We start from the raw sequence: 20,838 nt of genomic DNA, 5'->3' as shown, positions 1-20,838 counted from the left end.
TGGAAAGGTCGCCCTTACCAGATGGAGCCCAGCTCCCACTGTCCCTGAGCGGTGAGTGGCCTTCGAATGCCCCGCTGGCCTGTGACATGGTTCCCACAAACACAGCAGGTCCTCCCTGGGGAAGTGGGGGGGCGCCTCGCCCTCCTGTTCCTACACAGCCTTCCCCCACAGCCCCCGCTGGCTCCCTCTGTTTCCAGCCACCACGGCCGTGGCCCTGCGTGGCCCGGGCCATTAGGACGTGGGACCGGTAAACCACTATCCGTCTCATCTGTCCAGTACTGGGTGCTGAGTGTCCACCGGCCCAGAAGCCAAGGGCAGGCATGCCTCCCTCACCAGTGGGGTGAGGAAGAAGTAGCTAAGACAGGGACCGGACGCCATCGTCGGGCCCCTAGCGGTTCCAGATGCCCTGCCGCATCTCCCACACATGCGGGCAGCCCCCGCCCGGCACAGACCCGCGTCCACGACCCACACGGGGTGAGCAAAGCTTGGACTCTCCTTCTCCAAGCTGGTTAGGGTCCTGGGCTGCCTCAGCCAAGTAGCACACGCCGGGGGACTTTGAACCCAGATGTGAGTGCTCACCGCTCTGGAGGCCCGGCTCCCCTGCGACCGCAGGCCCTTCTTCCCACCCATGTCCTCACCTGGCCGCTTCTCTGTCTCTTCTACAAGGAGACCGGGCCCTGGAATCAGGGCCCACCAGCATGCTCTCACCTTGAAACCCTTAATGAATCACAACTGCAAAGGCCCTATTTCCAAACAGGGTCATGGCCACGGGATCTTGGTAGACATGACTTTGGGGGTACCCTATGTAACCCAGCACGGACCCCTGTGGCATGTCAGCTGCCCTGGCCATGCCTCCTCCCACGGAAGGCCCGAGTTCCAGCCTCAGTTTCCCACTCTGCCCACACACAGGGCTGTGAGGGGGTCCCTTACCGAGCGGAAACCTTGGTCCTGAGTCAGCTCTGCCTAAGCCACATGGGGCCTGTCACGGGGCTAGAAACGTGCCCAGAAGAGCTTCTGGGGCCCCACACACCCTAACACAACCTCTCACAGAGGCTGGACAGGGACACATAGCACTCCCGCCATCCTCTGCCTGCTCCCAGGTGGCCGGCAGGGCTGGTGTGTCCTTCCGTGCCCTCCCTGCCCTCCAGACTCCAGGCTCTGCCTTGGGATAGGAGCCCCTGGGGAGAACTTGAGTCCTAAAGCCCTGGTGTGTATCTCGGGACGGAATAAATGTTTGTTTCTGTGCAGGATTAACCCCAAGCTTATGATACTGCACCCCATGGGGTCTCACCTGGAGCGGCACCAGCCTTCCCAGGGAACAGGGGCAGGGTAGGTGACCTGGGCAAGTGGCCCCCTCACGTGGGCCCACGGGCAGGAGCCACCGGTGCGGACGCAACCACCATCCTTAAGCTTCCAGATCCTTCTCCAAACGCTCACGGTCCAGAAAGTGAGCATGGCACGCCACAAACCGTGTTTGAGCCTGGCTCCTCACTTCCGGAACATTCCTCCCAGTCCGCCCACCCTGTTGTCTTCATTTCCGGGGCCGCGTAACAAACGAGCGCAAATTCAGCCACTTAGGACAGACCCGCTTACAGCCTCACTGTTTCCGTGCGTGCCCGTCCAGGTGCTGGCCAGATCAGCATCTGAGGCCCTGGGGACCCTCCCGGGCTCCCACGGTTGTCGACAGAACTCATTTCCTTGCGTTTGTAAGACTGAAGCGGCTGGCTGGGGCTCGCAGGGCCAGGGCCACTCTGGGCTCGGAGAGGCAGCCCGCGGTCCCTCCTGCCGGGGCCCCTGCAGCCCCTCGCAGAATACTGCCGGCTTTCTGCCAGCTCAGCAACCCGGTCGCTGGGATGGCTGCCCCTGCCTTTCTGATCCCCTGTTAGGAACTATAAGTGTCCCCCAAATCTCATATGTTGCAATGCCACCCCCCCAAGTGACGGCATTAGGGGCAGGGCCTTGGAGAGTGGTAAGATCCTGACGGGGCAGCCCCAGGAATGGGATCTGACACCCTTGAGAGGAGACACAAGGGCTGCTTCCTCTCTCTGCTCCTCGCCACGGGAGGCGGGGACAACAGCTGTCTGCAAGCCAGCAAGTAGGCCCCACCCAACCTGTCAGCACCCCGATCCCAGCCTTCCAGCTCCCAGAACTCTGGGAAATAAATGAGAGTCACCCCGTGGGCAGGGTTTGGTGTTGCCTGTGCTATGACACTCCCTTTGTGGCTTTGTTTTATTGCGGTGAAATTCACATAACGTAAAATGAACCATGTTAAAGTGAGCGACTCGGGGGCAGCGCATCCCCAAGGCTGGGCACCCACCCCCGCTGTCCGGCTCATCCTCGCCCCAAACCCATCAAACTCGACCTCTTTCCAACATCTCACTGATTAATTAGATCAGGCCAACTCTGGACTCTCCCCCTTACGAAATGCAAAGTCGGCTGATTCGCACCTGAAACACGAGAGGGACGCCCACTGAATTCACAGGTCCCCCACCACATCCTGGGCCGGGGACATTTACAGCTGTGCACGGCAACAGCCGTCTCAGAGCACCACCACTGGCCACACCTGTCCCCCAGAGGCACGGCTCTGAGGAGGCACGGCTCTGAGGGGGTGTCCACTCAGACCCCTCCCACTGTAGCTCGGTCAGCCATGAGCAGTGAGCCAATGTGTGCGTGCTCTGCCAGCTCCCATCACACACACACACACACACACACACACAACCCACATAGCCTCAGTTTACCCATCTGTAAAATGGGGTTACTGACACAGCTCCCAGAGGAAGGGACAAATTAACCCTGATGAGTGTCTGCCCGGTGCAGCCTGTGCTGACAGCTGTCCCACGCTCCTCCCGGCGCAGGAAACGCCACAGGCATTATCATCATTGGCTTCTGCTTCCTTCCCTTCCCTCTTCTTTCTGAGCGCATCACGAGGCCGTGGGCTCCTAGGGCACAAAGTCACCCGGGTTTGCTCTTCCAGGCCTGCCTGCCATCTGCACCCCGGCAATGCTGCCTCGCACCTGTGTGTCTCCCTGCTTTGCAGCCCCATACACCTCCTGTATAAGGGGGCTCCCCACCCCGCTCCAGACAGTGAGACGGGGGCCAGACAGTTTCCAGATGCTTCTCCCAAACAGACGGGTGTGGCAGGCCGAGGACTCGCCGGCTGCGGGGTCGCTCCGCTCTGTCTCCCGTCCCCTTGTAGAACAGGGGCTTCCCCACCGGTGGTTGGCCGAAGGGTACGTCTCCAGACAGACATACAGTTACATACTATTCCCAAGATGCATTCACGCTGTGGACCACATCAGAGTTTCAACCCTTTCCATGGCTGAAGAAGAGCCCAGGGCCTGGGGAAACCATGCTCTGTGTATCTATTCTTCTGTGGACTGACACTGGATGGTTTCCGTCTTTGGCTCCGGTGTGTCACGGGGCTATGGACATTGTGGGAGTCCTCATCTGTATCACGGTCTGTAAACCTCCCGGGAACATACACGAAGGGCCTGCTTTACACTCATGGTTTTCCTTAAGCAGCTCTCAAACCCTGACCACTGCCCGCCGGCAGAGACCCCCCTGCCTGGGCATGGCTGGGCTCTGGCAGGCTGCAGGCAGGCACATGAGAAATAGAGAAAGGGTGACTTTGGAATCAGAGAGCCCCAGGGAGAAGCATGGATGACTGTGGGTCACAGGAGGCTTCCTACTGGAGAGGGATAGGATGGAGTCTGAGTCGTTGGGTCTTCAGGCTCTGTCCCTCCGCCCCAACCTCCCCCAGGCCCCCAACCCACCCTCTGGCCTGGGTTTTGGGCCCCAAGGATGGAGTCTTCAGGAGTCGGCCCATGATAATTTAAGAGAAAACTTCTAGAAAGGGAGAGTCCTGCAGAAATGAACCATAGGATTCGTGCATCGGTAAATTCCCAGCCACCTACTACACAGCTTCCGTGGGCACAGAAGGCATCCAGAGTTTGGACGACCACCCATAGGACAGCATCGAGGGTCTGCATGCTTTTCTGGGCCCATCCTGGCAGTGGTGCTGGGGCGGGGGGCTGATGAGGAGGGATCTGGTCACCTATTAAGGAAGAGGAAGAAGGAGCTCCCAGAAAAGAGGCCATCTAGACTTTGGGAAGGACTCTGGATCTGGCTGAGGGAACAGGTCCCAGAGGTGTCCATGCCGGGACATGGGGACTGGCCACAGGGACCAGGAAGACAGGGCTTTCCCCAAAGCACCCCTGCTCTGGGGGTGAAAGGGGCTCACAGGTGCTGCCCAGAATGGTACCCCTCTTTCCAGGCTCTCCTCCCACATCTGGGCCTGCCCTGCAGCCAGTCTTAGAAGCCTGGGAAGGGAGCAAGAAGGCCCTCCAGCCCTGGAGACAGGGACCCCCTCACAAGAGGACAGGAGTGAGCAGGTGATTGCAGCTGGGTTCCCGGCATCCTCCAGGGGAGGGAGGAAGCCAGGGCCCCCATGATGACGGGCTTGCAGGCAGCAAGCACTCCAGCAATGTGGGTATAAGGATAAGGAAGAGGGCAGGGCACGCCACTGGCACTTCCTGGGTCCCCTCTCCTCAGCTGGAATGAAGATTCATCTCAGGGACGTGCTGCTGGGCCTGCAGGGAGGGCAGACCCAAGGCCCGAAGCTCCCCAGCCCAGCTGGCACGGAGGCTGCTCAGGCCGGGGGCGGCTCGGGTGCCCAGTGCCCACATGCAGAAGGTACAGGGTGAAAAACTCTGTACTCACACCATATCAGATACACCTGCCTGTCCTGGCGGGCCCCCAGCCTCTACCCACCATGGCCCAAGGGCCTGGGGCCGGTGAGGACCTCCAGTCCCACCCCACCCCCATCCCAATGTGGCTGGCTTAGGAGGAGTGCAGGAGTCCCGGGCCTTTCTCCTCCACGGAGCAGAGCAGGAAGAAGGTAACTGAATCAGCACTTCTCACCCCATCTGGAACATTCCAACATGGAAAACCCACTGAGCAGCTGGGGAAACAATTTAGGGACTTTAATTAAAGGCCGATGACTCTCCCACAGAGACCCACCCCCACACGCAGCCGGGAGGACCCACCACATCTGCCCTCAGTGTGTTCCGAGCCCCAGCCGGGCACCTGGCTCTGGGCGTTGGCGGCCGGGTGCGTTTCCACGGGGAGGGGGATGACCGGAACGAGCCAGGCCACCCTCTGTCTTCCCTGTTCCCAGTCTGCCTTCTGGGCACCGAAGCCAGACAAAGGATTGAGTCCCATAGTTCTGCTTCCGAGAAGCTTCAGGAAGGGGAAAGTGGGTCAACCTAAGGGAGCTCGGGAAAGGTGTGGGTGTGGAGAGGAAGCGAGCCCAGGAGGAGAGCACAGCTGCCTCTTTCGAAGGCTGGCACCCTGTCTGTCTGCGCCTTCTGTGAGGAAAGGCATTCCAGCTGCAGGGAACAGCATGGGCCAAGGGGACCCGGGCCTTGGCAGGTGGAAGGAGCTGACAGGCAGAAGCTCAGGACGAGAGGAGCGTGCAGGCTGGGGGGCAGGGGCAGGCCTCCGGGAGCCTACAAGTCTGCGGTCAGGCATCTGGTCTTCATTCTGGAGGCCATGGGGGTGGGGGGAGAAGACTGGAGTGTTTTAAAATAATGGGATCTGGTTTACTCTGAGGACACCCCCTAAGTGCACGGAACTCAGCTGCCGTGCAAGCTAAGAAGCCCATCATAGGAGAACAAAAGAGGCATCCTAGAGCCGCCCTGGCATGAGTGTAGATGACTGACAAGGGTGTATCTGGAAAGGAGGGGAGACAGGCATGAACCAGGCTGGGAGCTTGGCTCCTGACTCCCCTCCTGCCCGTGCAGCCCGGGGCAGGCTACCAAGCGGTCACTAAGTGGGGCCACAGTCCTGGGAATGGGGCCGAAGCCACCAAGCCCAGTGCTTGCCCCCCAGCAGGGATTCCTTCCTCCTCATGGTCACTGCAACTTTGGCCAGCACCCCCCACGCACCCACATCAGAGGTCAGAGCTGGGGAGGAGGGCACAGGACCATCATGTCCACATCTGCCCACCATATTTCCAACAAGGTCTCTCGGGAGCAGCTCCCAGTGCTGTCCCTGGCCTGACCCTGGTTGTGGAGGCTAGAGACAGTGCTAGGCCCTCAGGACAGTCAGGCAGGAGTGTCCTCTGGGCCCAAAACCAGCAGAAACAAGGGCAGGGCTCCAGGCTGTTGAGGGCAGAGGCCCCCATCTCCCTTCCCAGGTCCTGTTGCGCCTTCTTCTCAGCTGACCCCAGCACCTCGTTCGCAGTCAGCCAGAAAGAAGGGCTCCCGCATCACTGGAAATCCTCCCTCATTTCAACTCTGGGGCCCAAGACACACAGCTGCTGCGAGTAGCCAGGGGATGGACAGGCCACATCAGGACCAAGGATTTGATATGGACCCCAGCCTGGAGTGCAGAGGAGGCAGTCTGGTCCCAAAACCTGGCCACGTCAGGTTTGGGCCTAAGCGTCCCTGGAGGGGCAGTCTGTGAACACCTGGCAAGCAGCACTATGGCTGGGGCCTCCACTCTCCAGGGGGCAGGGGCCGCCAGGGCACCAGAGGGCACCGCCCAGCCCAGTGGGGCCTAACTCAGGAGCTGAGCACGCACCTGGGCCCATCCCCCAGGGGAGAGAGCCTGTCACACACAGAACCAGGGCATCCAGGGCCTGAGGGCAGGGGTACGGGGTGGGACCCATTAAACGGTCACTTCCTGTAGAGCTCTGGGTCTGGAGGGTGGTAAGAGCCACATTGTTGTGGCCTTTTGTGGGCGTGGCCTGTTGTGGGCGGTACCAGACTGTCCCCACCGCTTGGACGCTGTTAGAACCACACCCCCACTGCCCATCACACTCACTGGTGGGCAACTCCTCCAGATTTCCAGGAGGAAGCATGGAATGGGCACTAAGATGTGCAATCAGCTGAGGTCACAGGGGTAGTTGCTGGACAGATCCAACGTTTATCCGGCCCCAGGCCTCTGTGTCCTCATCCGGAACATGGGGACAACCTAGCTCAGCATCCCAGGGCTGACCAGAGAGCCCAAGGGCCACCCCCAGAACCATAGGTCTAAGCTGTGTGTCGCTGGGCAGGCCCTAAACCTCTCTGAGCCCCAGGGGCTCATCTGTTACATGCGGCCAAGCTCACTGCACACCTCAAGTCATGTGTGAGGCCTGGGTTTGGGACTACTCCTGGCAGGGGAACAGTGCCCTGCATGGAGAGCTGGTGTGATGACCACTTCCCTGCATGGGGACCCCTCCAACCCCCATCTTGCAGCCTTCAAGGCTTGTGTGGAAGAACACAGATCCAAACCATATTTCCTAAATAGTTTTCTCTACCCATCATCTGAACACGGGCAGCTCTGGCCGGGAGACGGTCATGAACTGTGGTTCCTGAGTGTCCCCCGGCAGGACACGGGCTGGCCTGTCCTGCTCAGTCCCAGCCGAAGTCCTGGCCAGTCATCTGGTAGAACTTGCGGTTGAAGGGCCGGTAGAAGTCCCGCAGCCGCTGGACCACCGCCAATGGCACCCGGGGGTGGGGCCGGCCCTTGGATTTGCCCAGGCAGCGCGGGCGGCCGCTCCCCTGAGCCTTCTTGAGGCAGGGGAAGCCCTTGGTGGCGTTGAAGTAAAAGTGCTTGTCCGTGACCACCCGTCTGAGGCCCAGGAAGTCCTGCACCCGGCCTAACTCTCCGGCCGGGTCGCTGACCAGGCGCTCGCCGCTGACGAACAGGAAGCGGGACAGTGGGAAGAAACGCAGCCAGTTGTCCAGGTGCTGCGCATACAGGCCAATGCGTACGGCACTCCAGGCCGTGTCCACTGGGCCCAGGCCGTGGCGGAAGGCCAGGGCCCGGAAGCTGGGCAGGCCTGGGGTCTTGGAGAGCGTCTGGGCATAGTCGGAGATGGCCCGAGTCACGGGGTTCCGCACCACCACAATCAGCTTCGTGTCTGGGGACATGCTGTGGATGCGGCCGGGAGCCTCCTGCGTTACGAAGTAGCTGGGGGTTTTCTCCATGGTGATCTGCCCGTCCAGGGTGCGCGGCATCAGGCTCCTGGGCGACAGGAGTGAGGAGAAGTAGGTGAGAGCGAATGCTGGCCCCCAGGAGACCCAGGACAAACCTCCCCTTCCTCCACAGACATGCCAAACCTCCAAGGCGGGCAAGCCTTCCCCAGCAAACACACCCATCCTAGGTGCTTGAGTGGGCAGCCTGGGATATAGGCCATGGGGACACCCGGCCTGAGCACAGGCTCCCCTGTGCTCGGGCTGGGTGTCCCAAGCACAGCCCTGGGTGACTCTCTCTCCTCCTCAGCCCTGCTGGTTGCTAGCTAGCTCGGTCCCACACCTCTGCTGGGACCCTCCCCAAGCTGGACTGCAGCCACAACCAACACTGCTGGATCTCCCTCGAGGCCTATGGCCTGACCCTGTGCCCCACACAGCCCCACCTGCCTTGCTTACTGACAAGTGTCCCCAACAGAGGGCAGCGCCGCCCCCGCCCCGTCCCTCCCCCCCCCCCCCCCGGCACAGCCTCTCTGGCCTCTGATTACAGCCCTGCTAATTCTCACTGACCTAGACCAGATCAGAATGGATCAGAACGGGTCAGAATGGAGCCATCGCACACTGGAGAACAGTGAGCGAGGTGGCCTGAGGACTCGTCCCAAGTCCCCAGTCGCCTGGACCTCCCAGACCTGGCTTACACTCCAGAGGGCAAGGCTGCAGCATTTCTGGTCGGGGAGGGGAGCACCGACCCCATCCCAAGGTTCTGGGGGAGGTGATTGGTGACAGCCCACTGACCACCCCAAACCTGGGGCAGCCCATTCCGAAGGCTGGGCAGGTGGCGGGGCTGGGGGTGGGGTGGGGGGTAAGCAGGTGCACTGAGAAGTGTCCCGGGGCCACACCTGCAAACCAGGTAGTACAGGGTGAGGCAGGGCCGGGTGTGGCCTGGCCAGCTGGGCAAACAGCCTTGAGGGAGGGCCGGGAACTAGGTCAACAGAGGCAGAGGCTGTTGGAACCTGTGCTAGGGAGGGGAGGTCTCTGTGGGCTGGCCCCGCCTCCTGTCCTCTGAGGGAGCTGCCTCTACCTGGCCCACAGCTTGTGCCCCAGCCAGGGAGCTGACCCACAGGGTGGAGTTCAGGTTTCTGTCCAGCCTAGGGAACCCCTCTGCAGACACAAGACCCTGGGAGGCTGGGCCTGAGTCTCCTCCTTCTGCTCAGACCCCCAAGAAAACTCAGGTCAGGCGGATGCCCAGACACACAGACCCACGAGTTGGGGTTGCTTAGCTTGGATGGTGCTGGTGGTGGGACAAGAATGTGTACATGGGAGTCCAGGCCCTGCCACTGGCTCCCTGACACCCTGCAGGTGCTCTGGGGAGTTAGGTGGGCTGCACAGTCTGCTAGCTATGGGAGCTCCCCCCACCCCAAAACAAGGCTCCAGGCAGAGCGGGTCTACAGAAGCGATGGGGACAGCTCTGCTTCCCCCATCTTCATGAACGACTGAGCTGGGACTCCCTCTATGCCACTCACTGCCCCATCTGATAGGCAGGCACACAGAGGCTCACGGAGGAAGCCGGAAGGAGAGGGCAGACACGAGCCTACAACCCTGGGCTGTAGCCGCTGCCCTGCAGTCCGCTCGGATTCTGCTCCCAGAGCCCCTGCACCTCTCGGCCTGCCTCCCGCCGCTGGGAGTCCAGTCGGGAGTAGTCCCCGGTCCTCCCCCTCCAAAAGGCGAAGTTCAGGTAGAGCTTGGCTGGTGACAACACCAAGGGCGGGCTGAAACCCAGGGCTTCCACAAGAGGGAAGGGAGGTCTCCCCACACTGAACCTCACTGCTGAGACCCACAAAGACATGGTGAGCCAGGCCACATCGGAAGTCACCATCCCTGGGGTGCCAAGTGGCCCATTCAGTTCAGCGACCCACTCTTGGTTTCGGCTCAAGTCTTGACCTTGGGATCGTGAGATCGAGCCCCGTGCTGGGCTCTGTGCTCAGCAGGGACTCTCCCTCCCTCTGCTTCTGCCCCTGCCACAGCCCAGATAAATAAATAAATCTTTTAAAAAGAAGAAGAGGAAGAAGAAGAAGTCACTGGCCAACGGCCTCAGTTGCTCAAGGGACAGCCCGTCCACCTTCGACACACTCTTCCCATCCCTTCTATCCCCCAGGCCCCAAGTGACCTCAGGGGTGCACCCTCTTTTCCTTCGCAGACTGGGCACTTCAGCTTCTGAATATCCCCCTCCCCTTCACTCCTGCCTGGGCGGAGGGAGGCTACCAGGAAGAGTCCAGGGGACATCACCACCCACTGAGGCATCTCTCCGAGGAAGTCAGAGGAGCAAACCGGTGGACGTGCCTCAGCTCCCACCGCGGGGAGGAGCAGGGGTGACGTTCCGGGCCTCCTCCTGCCACACACCAGCTTTGAGCTCTGAGATCTTTGGGTTCAATGACTCTCCATAGGCCTGGTCTGGGGAATGGGGTAGGGTGGGGTGGGAATTTGGGGGAGGTGAGAGAGAGTAGGGAGGAAAAGAGGGAACGAGACACTGACCCCCACACGGCACACATGTGACAAGCTGCTCTATGGGCACCCCCCCACACCCCGCCCCAAGTTCATCTGGACTGCATTTTCTTGCGGCTTCAGTCCAGCCCTGGGCGACTCTCTCCTCCTCAGCCCTGCTGGCTGCTTGCTAGCTCTGTCCTACACCTCTGCTGGGCCCCATCCAGCCCGGCCTGGGACGAGCAGAAACCAGTCCTGGCTTCTGTGTGGAACTCTGCAGTGCTGGGGGGAGTGGGGACCTCAAGTCCCCAGTCCCATGAGTCTCTCTCCGGGTGAGCTGGGGGAGATAAGTCCCACAGAAGCCCATATCCCTCCCCCCACAGACTTAGATCCCAAATTCACTGCTCCTGCATTTGCTGCTTGGGCGCCCCAGAGCCAGGGGGTTCCCCCACCTGCCTCCCTCCACTGTGGGCACTGGCTGCTCCTCCTCTCTTCCCTGCCCCAACTCTCCAACCAGAACAGGGTTCTGCACTCTCCGGAATCCAACCCGGGGTCCCACTGCCAGACCATGGCCAGGGCGGGGCAACCTCTTTGCTTTAGGGGACACTGAGGCAGGGGTGGGCATTTTCGGAGGCTCACTGCACACTCACAGCTGGTGGAAAGGACAGACAGGTCCAGAGGCACACGGCAGCCGGGAGCACAGCAAGTGCACCTCCACACGTCAGCACACTCACCCCAGAAGCTCAGTGAGCCTGGCTCCCGCTAGCTCTGCTTTGGCTGGTGAATGGGGGGGTACTCGCCAGCCCTGGGAGACAGCTCTGGACTAATGGAGGCCCCTGGGACCTGAGCCTCTACACCCTCTGCATCCACCCTTCCCTCCAGAGGGAAGAAAAAGAGAAAGGAGAAAGGCTCTTCTCTACCAGAGTTAGACATGCTCCTGGATCTCCCCCTCCCATCTCGGGCCCTCCAGGATCCCAAGAGCCTCTACCCAGAGCTGAAAATCAGGACCCCCTGCCTCTCAGGTGCCTCACCCTCCCCAGCACCGGAGCCTGTACCCAGAGAGGGGCCAGACAGGGCCCGCGGACCCCAGGCTCTCTGAGAAGCCTCTGGGACAAACCTGCAGCAGACCCTCATTAGCTCAGCTCGGCACCCAACCGCAGCTCCTATAGTCAACGCTCATGGCGGCCAGGGTGGGCTCTGAAGTTCGCTCTAGGTGACAGAGTGTCCTCCACCCCTTTGCCCCTCCTTTTCTTCTTTCCCTCCTTCCTCCTCTTCCTCTCCCCCTGCGCAGCAGCCAGGGACTAGGAGGCTTTTGAATGCGGCCGCACTGTCAGAGTGGGGTGGCTGTCTCTCCCTGAGCATCCAGGATGCTGGGATCAGCCAGCTGGATCCAAGGACGGACTCGCTTCCCCATCACCACCCGACTTCCCTAGGACCCCAAACAGCAGCAACCCTTCAGAGCTCAGGATCCAGGATCCCTGCTCACACTGAGGCCCCCCACAAACCCATGAGTGATTTTAAGGCAAAAGGCAAAGATAACAAGTAGGAGTGGCTTTCAACTCCGGGACTGGCTGGGGAGTGGGTTGGGTAGGGGGAGAATCTGGGAAGAGCCCACTGGTGTACTAGGGAGTCAAGAGTCTGGATCCTGCCACCCCGCACTCCCCGTTAATTCACCGGGTGACCTTGGCTGGGTCCTCTCTGCCCCATAGCTCGGCGAGGATGAGGTGAGAGCTACCGGGAGTGGGGTGACTCATTCTCCATCTGGAAGCCCTCATTTCCCCGCAGGAAGGGACGGGCACCATGGCCGGCTTGCACACAGTTGAAGGAGAGAGAAGGCAGGGCCTCACACTGCTTCAGCCGGGACTGGGTGCTCCCCCACTTTTGCTAAGTGGGGTTTGGGGCCATCCAAACAGGCGCAGGACAACTACAGAGCCCTTGACATGAGGCTGGGGTCCTAATTCCCTCCTCTTCCCCCTTTCTAAAGAAAACCCAGAATTTATCCAGACCCCCAGAACCACGGAGAAGTCCTCTTCCCAGAACTGAGGCTCTGGGGGAGAGGGCAGACACTTTCTAGGAGGCTACAGGAGAAATTCTTGGGGTAACAGTCCAGAAGTCAGACATGCTTTCCCAGAACAATCCAACGGGGGAGGGCAGATGAGCATGAAGCGTTCCCAAGCTGCTGAAGCCCCGCTAGCTTCAAACTCCTCCTCCGGGATTGAAATTCCCCCCTCCAGTGTTGCTGAGAACCCTCATTAACCCCGAACCAGGGTTTTCCCTGAACTTTTCAAAGTTTCTGGAAACCCTCAGGCCAGTGACCGCTCCTCCTTTCTGTGAAACCCAATGCAGGGGGACCGCGTCCCCGAGGTCAAGTATCGGCCCCCCACCAGGCTGGCCTCAGCCCGGATCCCTGGATACCTCACCCCACCGTGTCTCCATTGAGACCCCAGGGGGCCATCATGCTGTTGTTCCACGGCACTCGCCAGGGCGCGCACCGAAGCCTACGGGGCGCACAGGCCGGGCGCTCACCGGTACCAGGCGAGGCCGCGCTCGTAGCACCTGTCGAAGAAGTGGGGCTCAGAGCCGAGCGCGCGGACGTCGGGGTGCAGCCGCAGGAACTCCAGCAGGGCGCGCGTGCCGCCCTTCTTCACGCCCACGATGAGCGCCTGCGGGAAGCGCCGGCGTCCGAGGCCGCTGGCCACCGGCAGGCCTGGCGCCCCGGGGTTGCCGACGGCGCGGAGCGGCTCAGCGCGCGCGGGGGCCGGCACGGGGGCGCGGGTGGCCGGCGGGCAGCGGCCCGGGAGGGTGCAGAGGCAGTAGGCGCCGAGCACCAGCGCGGCGAGCAGCGGCGGCGCACGCGGCACCCGCAGACCGGCCCCCTGCCCGGCCCCCGTGCCCTGGCCGCCTCCGACCCCGCCGCCCACGCCGCCGCTACCTGCCATGGGGTTGTGCCGCGCCCAGGCCCTGGAACCGGGCGTGTAGGAGGAAGCGCATCCCGGCCAGTGCTGCGCTCAGCCAGCCCGCGCCTAGCTTCTGCTTTGCGCCCCGCCACCCGGCCGCAGAGAGAGGGCGGGGGCGGGGCCTAGAGGCCCCGCCCAGCCCCATGGCCCCACCCCCTGGACCACTGCTCTACCTGGGACTCGCCGGCGCGGGTGGAGGCACAGGCGCAATTTGGAGCCTCAGAGGTTACGCAGTCGCGCCCTCTCGGAGACCCTGGGCTCCAGGCCGCTCGGTCCAGGATCATCACCGTTACGCGCATGGATGCTGCGGCGACGGGTCAGGTCTCAGAGCCGTGACAGGACTGAAGTGCCTTAGAAGACGGATCTCGGCCCCTCCCGGACCAGTGCGGAGCAGCAGGTGCGCGGGCGGAGCCAGTGGATCACGGAGGCTCGTGGACCTGGGCCCTACTGCGCAGAGGGGTTCCCGGGCGTCGAGGGAAATCCGAGGGGGAGAAGAGGGCGCGCTTTGCTGACAGTCGGCTTGCTATTCGTCAGGGTCACAGCCCTGGCGGCTGGAGAGGGTCGCCAAGTAGGATTACCGTTTTAGAGTCCCACAAACCTAGGGTACCTCCAAGGGGCAGGGGCCTCCCTGACCCACAGTCATTCCACCCTGAAGCAGCCCTGGACCGAGGGGGCTCTGCAGAGCCAATGGGGTGAAGACCGCTGATGAGGGCCCCAGCCCAGGACCCAGACACCAGGCGTGCACCTGCTTGTCAGGGCAAGACTCAGCCAGGATCCCTGTGGGCGGGTTGCTGGCACAGCACTGTCTGGGGTGCAGGTTGATACACACAGGGTCACAGGAAGTTCTTCTTCTCATCCAGCTTAGAAGGGGATTTGTTCCAAACAGCCTGGTTCTCCTTAGAGCTCTACTGGCTGAGGTCCCACTCCGCCTGCAGCACCCACCGTCACAGCAGGCATCTCTCAGGGCTCCGAATCCAGCATTAAACGGTGGTGTCCCCTCTGCCTCCCTGCCCAGCACAGGCACAGTGGGTTTCCACCTCCCAGCTGTCACTCATGCTGTTCCTTCTTCACTCATGCTGTTCCTCCCACGGAGAGTACCTTTTCCTCAGGACCCCCAGCCCTCCCACCACCCACACACCTGCTTCAGGACCTTCCAGAAGTTTATCAAGGACAGCAGGACACTAATTTGCTGGGGGGAGGGGAATGAGGCCAAGAACAAAGACAGTTTACTAGCTGCTGCCCTCTTTCCAGACACCATCCAACTGTTGAGTGAAGGGTGGGTGCAGATCTGGGGACACTCAGGGTAGCAGCCTTGGGACATATGCTCACTAGTGTACCCCCACACCTAATGGAAACTAGCGCCCAGTGGGCACTTGAAGAAAGCCAGCTAGTGGAAGGATGTGACTGGAGGGAGAGGTCAAGGAAGGCTTTCTGAAAGAGGTGGTGGTCAGGCAAGCAGCCCAAGGACAGCAGCAGCAGCAAGTATGGAGCAGGGCTGGAGGGCAGAGGGCCATCTCCAAGAGGGAGTGCGCTCTCGGAGCTCGACCTGAGCCTCCTGTTCCTTTTCTGTAAGATGGAGACCTCAGACCTGACGCTGAGTAGCAGTTTTGCTGAGAGGTCACGTCCATACCATGCTGCTGAGCCAGCTAGCTCGTGGGGTTCAGTGGTTTCCAGTATATTCATAATGTGCCACTGTCACCACAGTAGATTTTAGAACACACTCATCACCCCGAAAAGAAGTCCCAGCCGCATCAGCCATCGCTGCCCATTCTCCCCTCCCCCAGCCCCCTGCAACCGCTCACCTGCTCTCTGTCTCTACAGATTGGCCTGTCCTGGACGTTCCTGGAAGTGGAATCATACAACACGTGGTCTTTTGCAACTGGCTGCTCTCTGTCGGCATCATGTCTTCAAGGATCATATGTATTGTGGCAGGTGTCAAAGCCTTGCTCCTTCATACGGCTGATGGACGTCCCGCTGCCCGGATGGACCACCTTCCGTGATCCAGTCATCTGTTGAGGGACACCGGTTTGTTCCCAGCGTTTGGTCACTGGGAATCACACTGCTGGGAACGTTCACACACAAGTTTTCGTGTGAACACGTTTCCTTTCTCTTGGGCATGTATCTGGCACGGGAATTGTTGGGTCACACGGCAACTCCGTGTTTCGCCTTTCAGGAAGAATCTTTTTGAAGGTTGAATTTGGGCATTTCGGAATCGGCCTCACGAATGTTTGTTGCATGACTAGTGGACTGGCTCTGTGTGTGTGTGTGTGTGTGTGTGTGTGTGTATGCGCACGTGTGCAGACGGCTGAAAGAACCTATGTGTGCGCTCCTCCCATGCTCCTCTCCAACCCTGTCGCAGCCTGTGCCCTCCCCAGGGTGGGCACCCCCAGCGGGAGTCCCAGGGGCAGCAGGGTGGGGTGTGTAAGCCTCTGCCGCACTCTGGAAAGTGATTACTAACACTGCATCGTCCTTCCCTCTGCGGGGCACAGCTGGGGGAGATTTCACACATGCGGGGCTTCTGGGACTCCCTTCCCTGCAACCACACCCCTACCCCCTAGACCCACTCCCACAGGCAGCCGGCTGGGCTTCTGGAGCCTGCAAGGAGGGGGGCAGGAGGAGACGGCTGCGGCCAAGGGCAGGCCCAGCTGTCCTTGATTTGTGTGGGGTGTTTCCACTTCAGATGCCGGATTTGCCTGAGCACAGAGGATGCGGTTTCCTCCTAGAGGGGGACCCCTAAGCGATATCTACCCACTACCCACCCCCGGCCCCCGGAGCCCACTGCTCCCACCTCACTCTGGTAGGGAGCGGTGGGCGGGGGATGGGGTGGGGAGGGCAGCACAAGGCAGGGTGACAGCAAGGACATTTCTGTGCTGGCCGCTGAGTCAAGCCCAGCTCTGCCCCCCCCCCCCAGCAGGGGAACTTGCAGGCATCAAGTCCCTCTCAACCTCACTTTCCTACCTTAGAAAGCAAAGATGACACTGCCCCCCCACCTCTCTGGGTGCCTAGCTCCCAATCTCTTTATGATAAGGAGGCAGTGGACATGTGACAGGGACCCCAGCACAAGAAGGGATGCCCTGAAGCTGCTCTCGCCCTGGCAGACCTCACTACTCATAATTCATCTTCCTGGGAGACAAGACTGAGGAGGAAAGACTTTCCGGGGACCTGGCTTCCTGGTGACCAGCTCCCCCTGGGGACAATGGGGCACAGAAGGCTTTATCAAGGTAGATGAGATTCCCTGGATGGGAGGGATGGAGAAAGACGTTCCCTTGGCCAGGAATGGGGAGGAAGGAGGGCCTCCAAGATAAGTAGCCAAAAGGAGGGGTCACACCCACAGGGAGACTGCCCAAGGCCATGGGGTTCGCTGAAAGGGGCCAGAACCTTCTCCTGCACAGGGGGGGCCACCAGCTGGCTTCCAGCCACCCTCACTGCTTTCCCTTAGGTCTTCCTGGAGCCATCAGCACAGAGAGAGGGCTGTTTGCCACTGTCCCCCGCTTCTCCGGGAGTGGGCAGGGATGCAGGCCCCTGGGACCCACCATGGGGCCCTGCAAATTGCTTCTCCCTAACCAGCCTGGATCAGCTCCCTTTATAACAATATAACAATCCTTCCAGGACGCAGTCCCCCTTCTGCAAGAGGCAAGCACTGGCAACAGCCTTTATGCTCAAAATCGATCTAAAGGGTCTCATAGAAACAGGACTCTCTTTGCCCCCACCCCCCACCCCCACCCCACCTCCTCCAGCATCACAGCCCCAAGCCAGGCTTCAGGACGCAGAAGCGGCTCAGCATCATGGGGAAGGCTGGGTATCATCTAAGTGGCCCCATCAGGGCACTGGGGCTCTGGTCTAGCCATCAATGCCCTGGTGAGAGTCCCCGTGGACAACACAATGATGGTGAGCACGTTCCATTGGGAGCAAGGAAGCTAATGCAGACTCGGGAACTCCACTTTCTGCTGAGGCCACAGGACCACGTGTGCATGTGGGTTGTATGTGTGCACAGCTGTGCACGGTGGGGGGTGTCCACAGGCTTCCCAGTCCCCGTCCCCAACGTGGGAAGCCCCAAGTGTGCAGCTTTCCATCCACCAGTGACCTAGTCCCAGAAGCAGCTCCAGCCTTGGCAGTGGACAGGACACCAGAGAAGACCACACTCCATCCACCCCTCATTTCCAGGGGAAACACTCCACCACCACAGCTAGCCAGACAGACACACAGACAGGCATGCAGCCAGTCTTGCTGGGCTTGGCCCTCAAGGGATACCCAGAACCCAGATGCGAGGGCAGAGCATCCTGGGGCAGACGCCTCAAACTCCCCACTCCCCCAGCAGCCCCCACTGCCCTAAGCTTCGGGCTTCCCGGTCTGGCTAGAGGACCCTGAAATTTGACACACACATTACCCCCGCCTCAGAGAACAGTGACTCTGCCTGCTATCCCAGCCCTTGCTCTCCTCCCTCTGACTCCAGCTTCCCTGCCTTCCCCCCACCTCCAGATACACACCAGGGGTTCTGGCTCTGAGATGGGGGCCCAGCAAAAATCCACAGTACCGAGACTAAGGAAGCAAAAAGCCACTGGAGTCCGAGGCAGAGGGGGCAGCCCAGGGGAGCGGGCAGCCTGCCTTGGGGGTACAGAACCCAGAGGGCCCTACCTCCTGCCTGGTCCTGGGCCTGAGACGCAGCCACCAAGCCCTTTGAAGCCAAGAGCAGCTTGTAAACGTCCTCACTGGAGATGAAACATGATAAGACATGAAGACAGGGGCTGATGCATGGATAATCTCTGTGGTTTTACAAGGAACAAATCATGTCTGGAGCCAGACCTTGGGGGGTGGTGAGGGCTTGGGGTGGAGGGAGCCTGTCTACAGGTAACCCTCGGCCCCTCCCCTCCTGTCAGCCACAGGAGGCCCACCGAAGGTCTTGTCTGTGCTTCTGGCCTCTAAACTCTGGTAAGTAAAACCCTAGGGCCAGGGTAGGGTGGTCTCTGTACCCCCAGACCATGGACACACTCACACAGATGTGTAGTTTGGCTCACTGGTCCCTACAGAGGGAGTGAGCAGAAGGCAGTGCCATCTGATATCCATTCCTCGGTTGCTACTAGGTGAAGCCTCCCGCAGGGCTCAGCCTTTGGGAAGGAATGTGGTCTCTGACCTGTGGAGGGGTGAGACCTGCAAGGGGACAGCAGGGACCCAGTCTGTACACATGTATAGGAGACCTGCCCAGGAACCCTGTGGTGTGGGGGAAGGAAAGAGCCACCAGGAGAAGCTTCTAGAAGGATTCTAGCACACAGGGAGGGGATGAGGAATAATGTACAGCAAATTGGAGAGGGCCTGAGCAGGGAGCATGTTTTAGAATGGAGCCTGGCTGGCCCCGAGGCCCAGGGGAAGAGTCCGTGTGCAGGGGTGTGGATAGCGGGAACTGCACGGTTACACGGCGTGAAACTGCTTTCACGCATGGAGTGGAAATCTAGCTGGAGAAGTGGGGTCTGTGGGACCAGAGCCAGCAGAGCCGCCGGAAGCACCCCGGCAAGTGTCTGGTCTGACTGCTATTTTGCAAAGATCACACTGGGTAGGGGGAGGCCAGCTCGGGCTCTCACTGCTGTGGGGAAAGACGTGGCCAAAGATGCGCGGGAGGAGGAAGCTGGAACCTGGGGCCCCAAGAGGGCCAGGAGGTGGCAGGGCCGCGGGGAGAGGAGGCGGGAGGCGTCGGTGCCGGTGGGTCCCGCCAGGCTGGAGGGGCTGGAACGTCCGAGCAGCACCCGCGCCCCCGCAGCCGTCCCACCCCCCACCTCCGTCCCGCACTCTGGCCTCGACGACAGCTTGCCCTGCGCCCGTCGCTTTCGTGAAGCCTCCAAATGGGGTCCCTGCGCCTTCGGACGCCAGGAGCCACCAGCCTGTGTGCCGGGTACCGGCAGGTTGGGCCGCCGTGGCCTAGGGCCGGGCGACGCTGGCACTGATCACCGAGCGCCTCGGGGTCGCGGGGCCCCCGGGCTGGACGCGGCGCAGACCCTGCCCGGTCGTCGGAGATGCCGCCGCTCGCCCCCTGGCGTCGCCTCGGGGAACTGCAGGGCCTCGCGGACCCGGCCTGGCGCACGCGCAGCGCGGAGCGAGCGCGCCCCCTGCCAGCGGGTGTGCACACGGTCATTGCGTCCCTGCCTGGGGAGGGATCCTCGAGCACGGGTGGACTCAGAGGGGGTCGTCGCTCTGGGTCCCCTACCAGGACCTCGTATGAGGGTGGGGGCACGGTGGCTGGCTTGGCGGTGACCTTCGCCGACCTCTCTGGGCGCCACCTCCCCCTTGCCGGCCTGGCCCACAGACGGACCTGGCTGGTGTCAGGGGGCTGCTGGGACCTGGGCATCCGCAGCACCTCCACCCGGGACACGGCTCTCCCTGGTCCTTGTCACTCAGAAAAAAGAAAGCCGTGAGTGAGGCTCACGGTCGGTTCCCTCCTGCCCTCTGCCGTGGGATCCCAGACAGATGTCCTCTCTCTCCTGCCAGGCCCTTGCCCTGGTGCCTCTGCATGCACCGGCCTGCGGGCTGCTGGTGACTGGTGTTGGCAGAGCGGAGGAGCCCTCCACCACTGAGCAGAACCCTTGGCTGCCAGGCTGTGCCCTGGAGGATCTGCTTGGCACACAAGGGGGCACCGGTGGGGGGGGGGGGAGCTGGGCTCTAAGAGTCTTTTGTTTCTCAAGGAGGAACCGGGGCTACAGGCCAAAGGCAGTGGTGTAACCCAGCAGGAGGAAGAGGGTGGGGGGATTTATGAATCCACAGGAGACCTCTCGCTCCCGCCCGGCCCCGGCAGACAGACCCTGCTCATAGCCATCCATATCCAGGCTCCCGAGGAAAGGGGACCTCAGGGCTTTGGGCCCACCCTTCTCCCATCACCCCTCCAAGGACCCTGCCTCCAGCCCTCCCCACTGCCAGGGGACCTGGACATTTGGATGGGTGCTTGCAGCCCCGCTCTCACGACATCCCTCCCAGCCTCACCAGCTCCAGACACACACGGGTCCTTCAGCCCACCCTGCCAGAGATCTGGCCCTGGAGAGCCGGCCCCAGGGCTATGTCCCGGATACATCAGCCCAGTTTGCAGGAGGCCAGCCTGTTCTTGGATTGGGTTCACTCAGGGACACGCTGAGCCAGGAGTGCTAGGAGAGATAAGCAAAGTCCATCCTAGCCCTGGGCCTGGAGTTTGCTGCTAACCACTCCGACGGCTCCACCCCTAGGCAGCTTCCTTGTGCTTGCTGCTTCCCACTATGCTCAAAAGGTGGTCACCACCTTCCCAGAGCCACTGCTTCTCATCTGGGCCATAGAGAAGAGGAAAGGGACAGCTGTGTGCAGAGAGAGCCTGAGGCCTCAGGCAAGTCCCTCCTCATCTCTGAGCCTTGTTCTTCCCCTGCAGAATGAGGGCCTGCCTCATGAGGGTTAGGGGAGAGACTCGGGATGCTGTCCCCCATGGAAGTGAC

General features: G+C 61.2%; 1 protein-coding gene and 1 long non-coding RNA gene across 2 annotated transcripts; one reads left to right on the top strand and one right to left on the bottom strand.

The window, feature by feature from the left end:
• Nucleotides 1–7,281: 7,281 nt before the first annotated feature.
• Nucleotides 7,282–13,461, bottom strand: HS3ST6 (heparan sulfate-glucosamine 3-sulfotransferase 6). Its single transcript, XM_004750991.2, has 2 exons — nucleotides 12,966–13,461; nucleotides 7,282–8,013 (listed from the first exon to the last, which is right to left on the bottom strand). Exons 1-2 carry the CDS (start codon nucleotides 13,376–13,378, stop codon nucleotides 7,398–7,400), a joined length of 1,029 nt encoding a protein of 342 aa, XP_004751048.2. The 5' UTR covers nucleotides 13,379–13,461; the 3' UTR covers nucleotides 7,282–7,397.
• A 117-nt stretch (nucleotides 13,462–13,578) lies between these two features.
• LOC123389724 lies at nucleotides 13,579–15,592 on the top strand. The gene is made up of 2 exons (XR_006604372.1): nucleotides 13,579–13,793; nucleotides 15,218–15,592. It is a non-coding gene; the product is annotated as an uncharacterized LOC123389724 (long non-coding RNA).
• The last annotated feature ends 5,246 nt before the right edge of the window (nucleotides 15,593–20,838 follow it).

This window comes from Mustela putorius, unplaced genomic scaffold (assembly GCF_011764305.1).
Source record: "Mustela putorius furo isolate JIRA1106 unplaced genomic scaffold, ASM1176430v1.1 tig00004007_pilon_pilon_pilon, whole genome shotgun sequence".
Taxonomy (NCBI): Eukaryota; Metazoa; Chordata; class Mammalia; order Carnivora; family Mustelidae; genus Mustela; species Mustela putorius.
Note: the sequence above shows the minus strand (reverse complement) of the source record. Positions and strands in the feature narration are given on the sequence as shown.

What these genes read in the sequence shown, in the direction of transcription:
- HS3ST6 (XM_004750991.2), bottom strand. Translation starts at nt 13,378, where the DNA reads ATGGCAGGTAGCGGCGGCGTGGGCGGCGGGGTCGGAGGCGGCCAGGGC. An exon ending in CGCGGCCTCGCCTGGTACCG is followed by an intron (nt 8,014 to 12,965) that starts GTGAGCGCCCGG and finishes CCTGTCGCCCAG; the next exon opens with GAGCCTGATGCCGCGCACCC.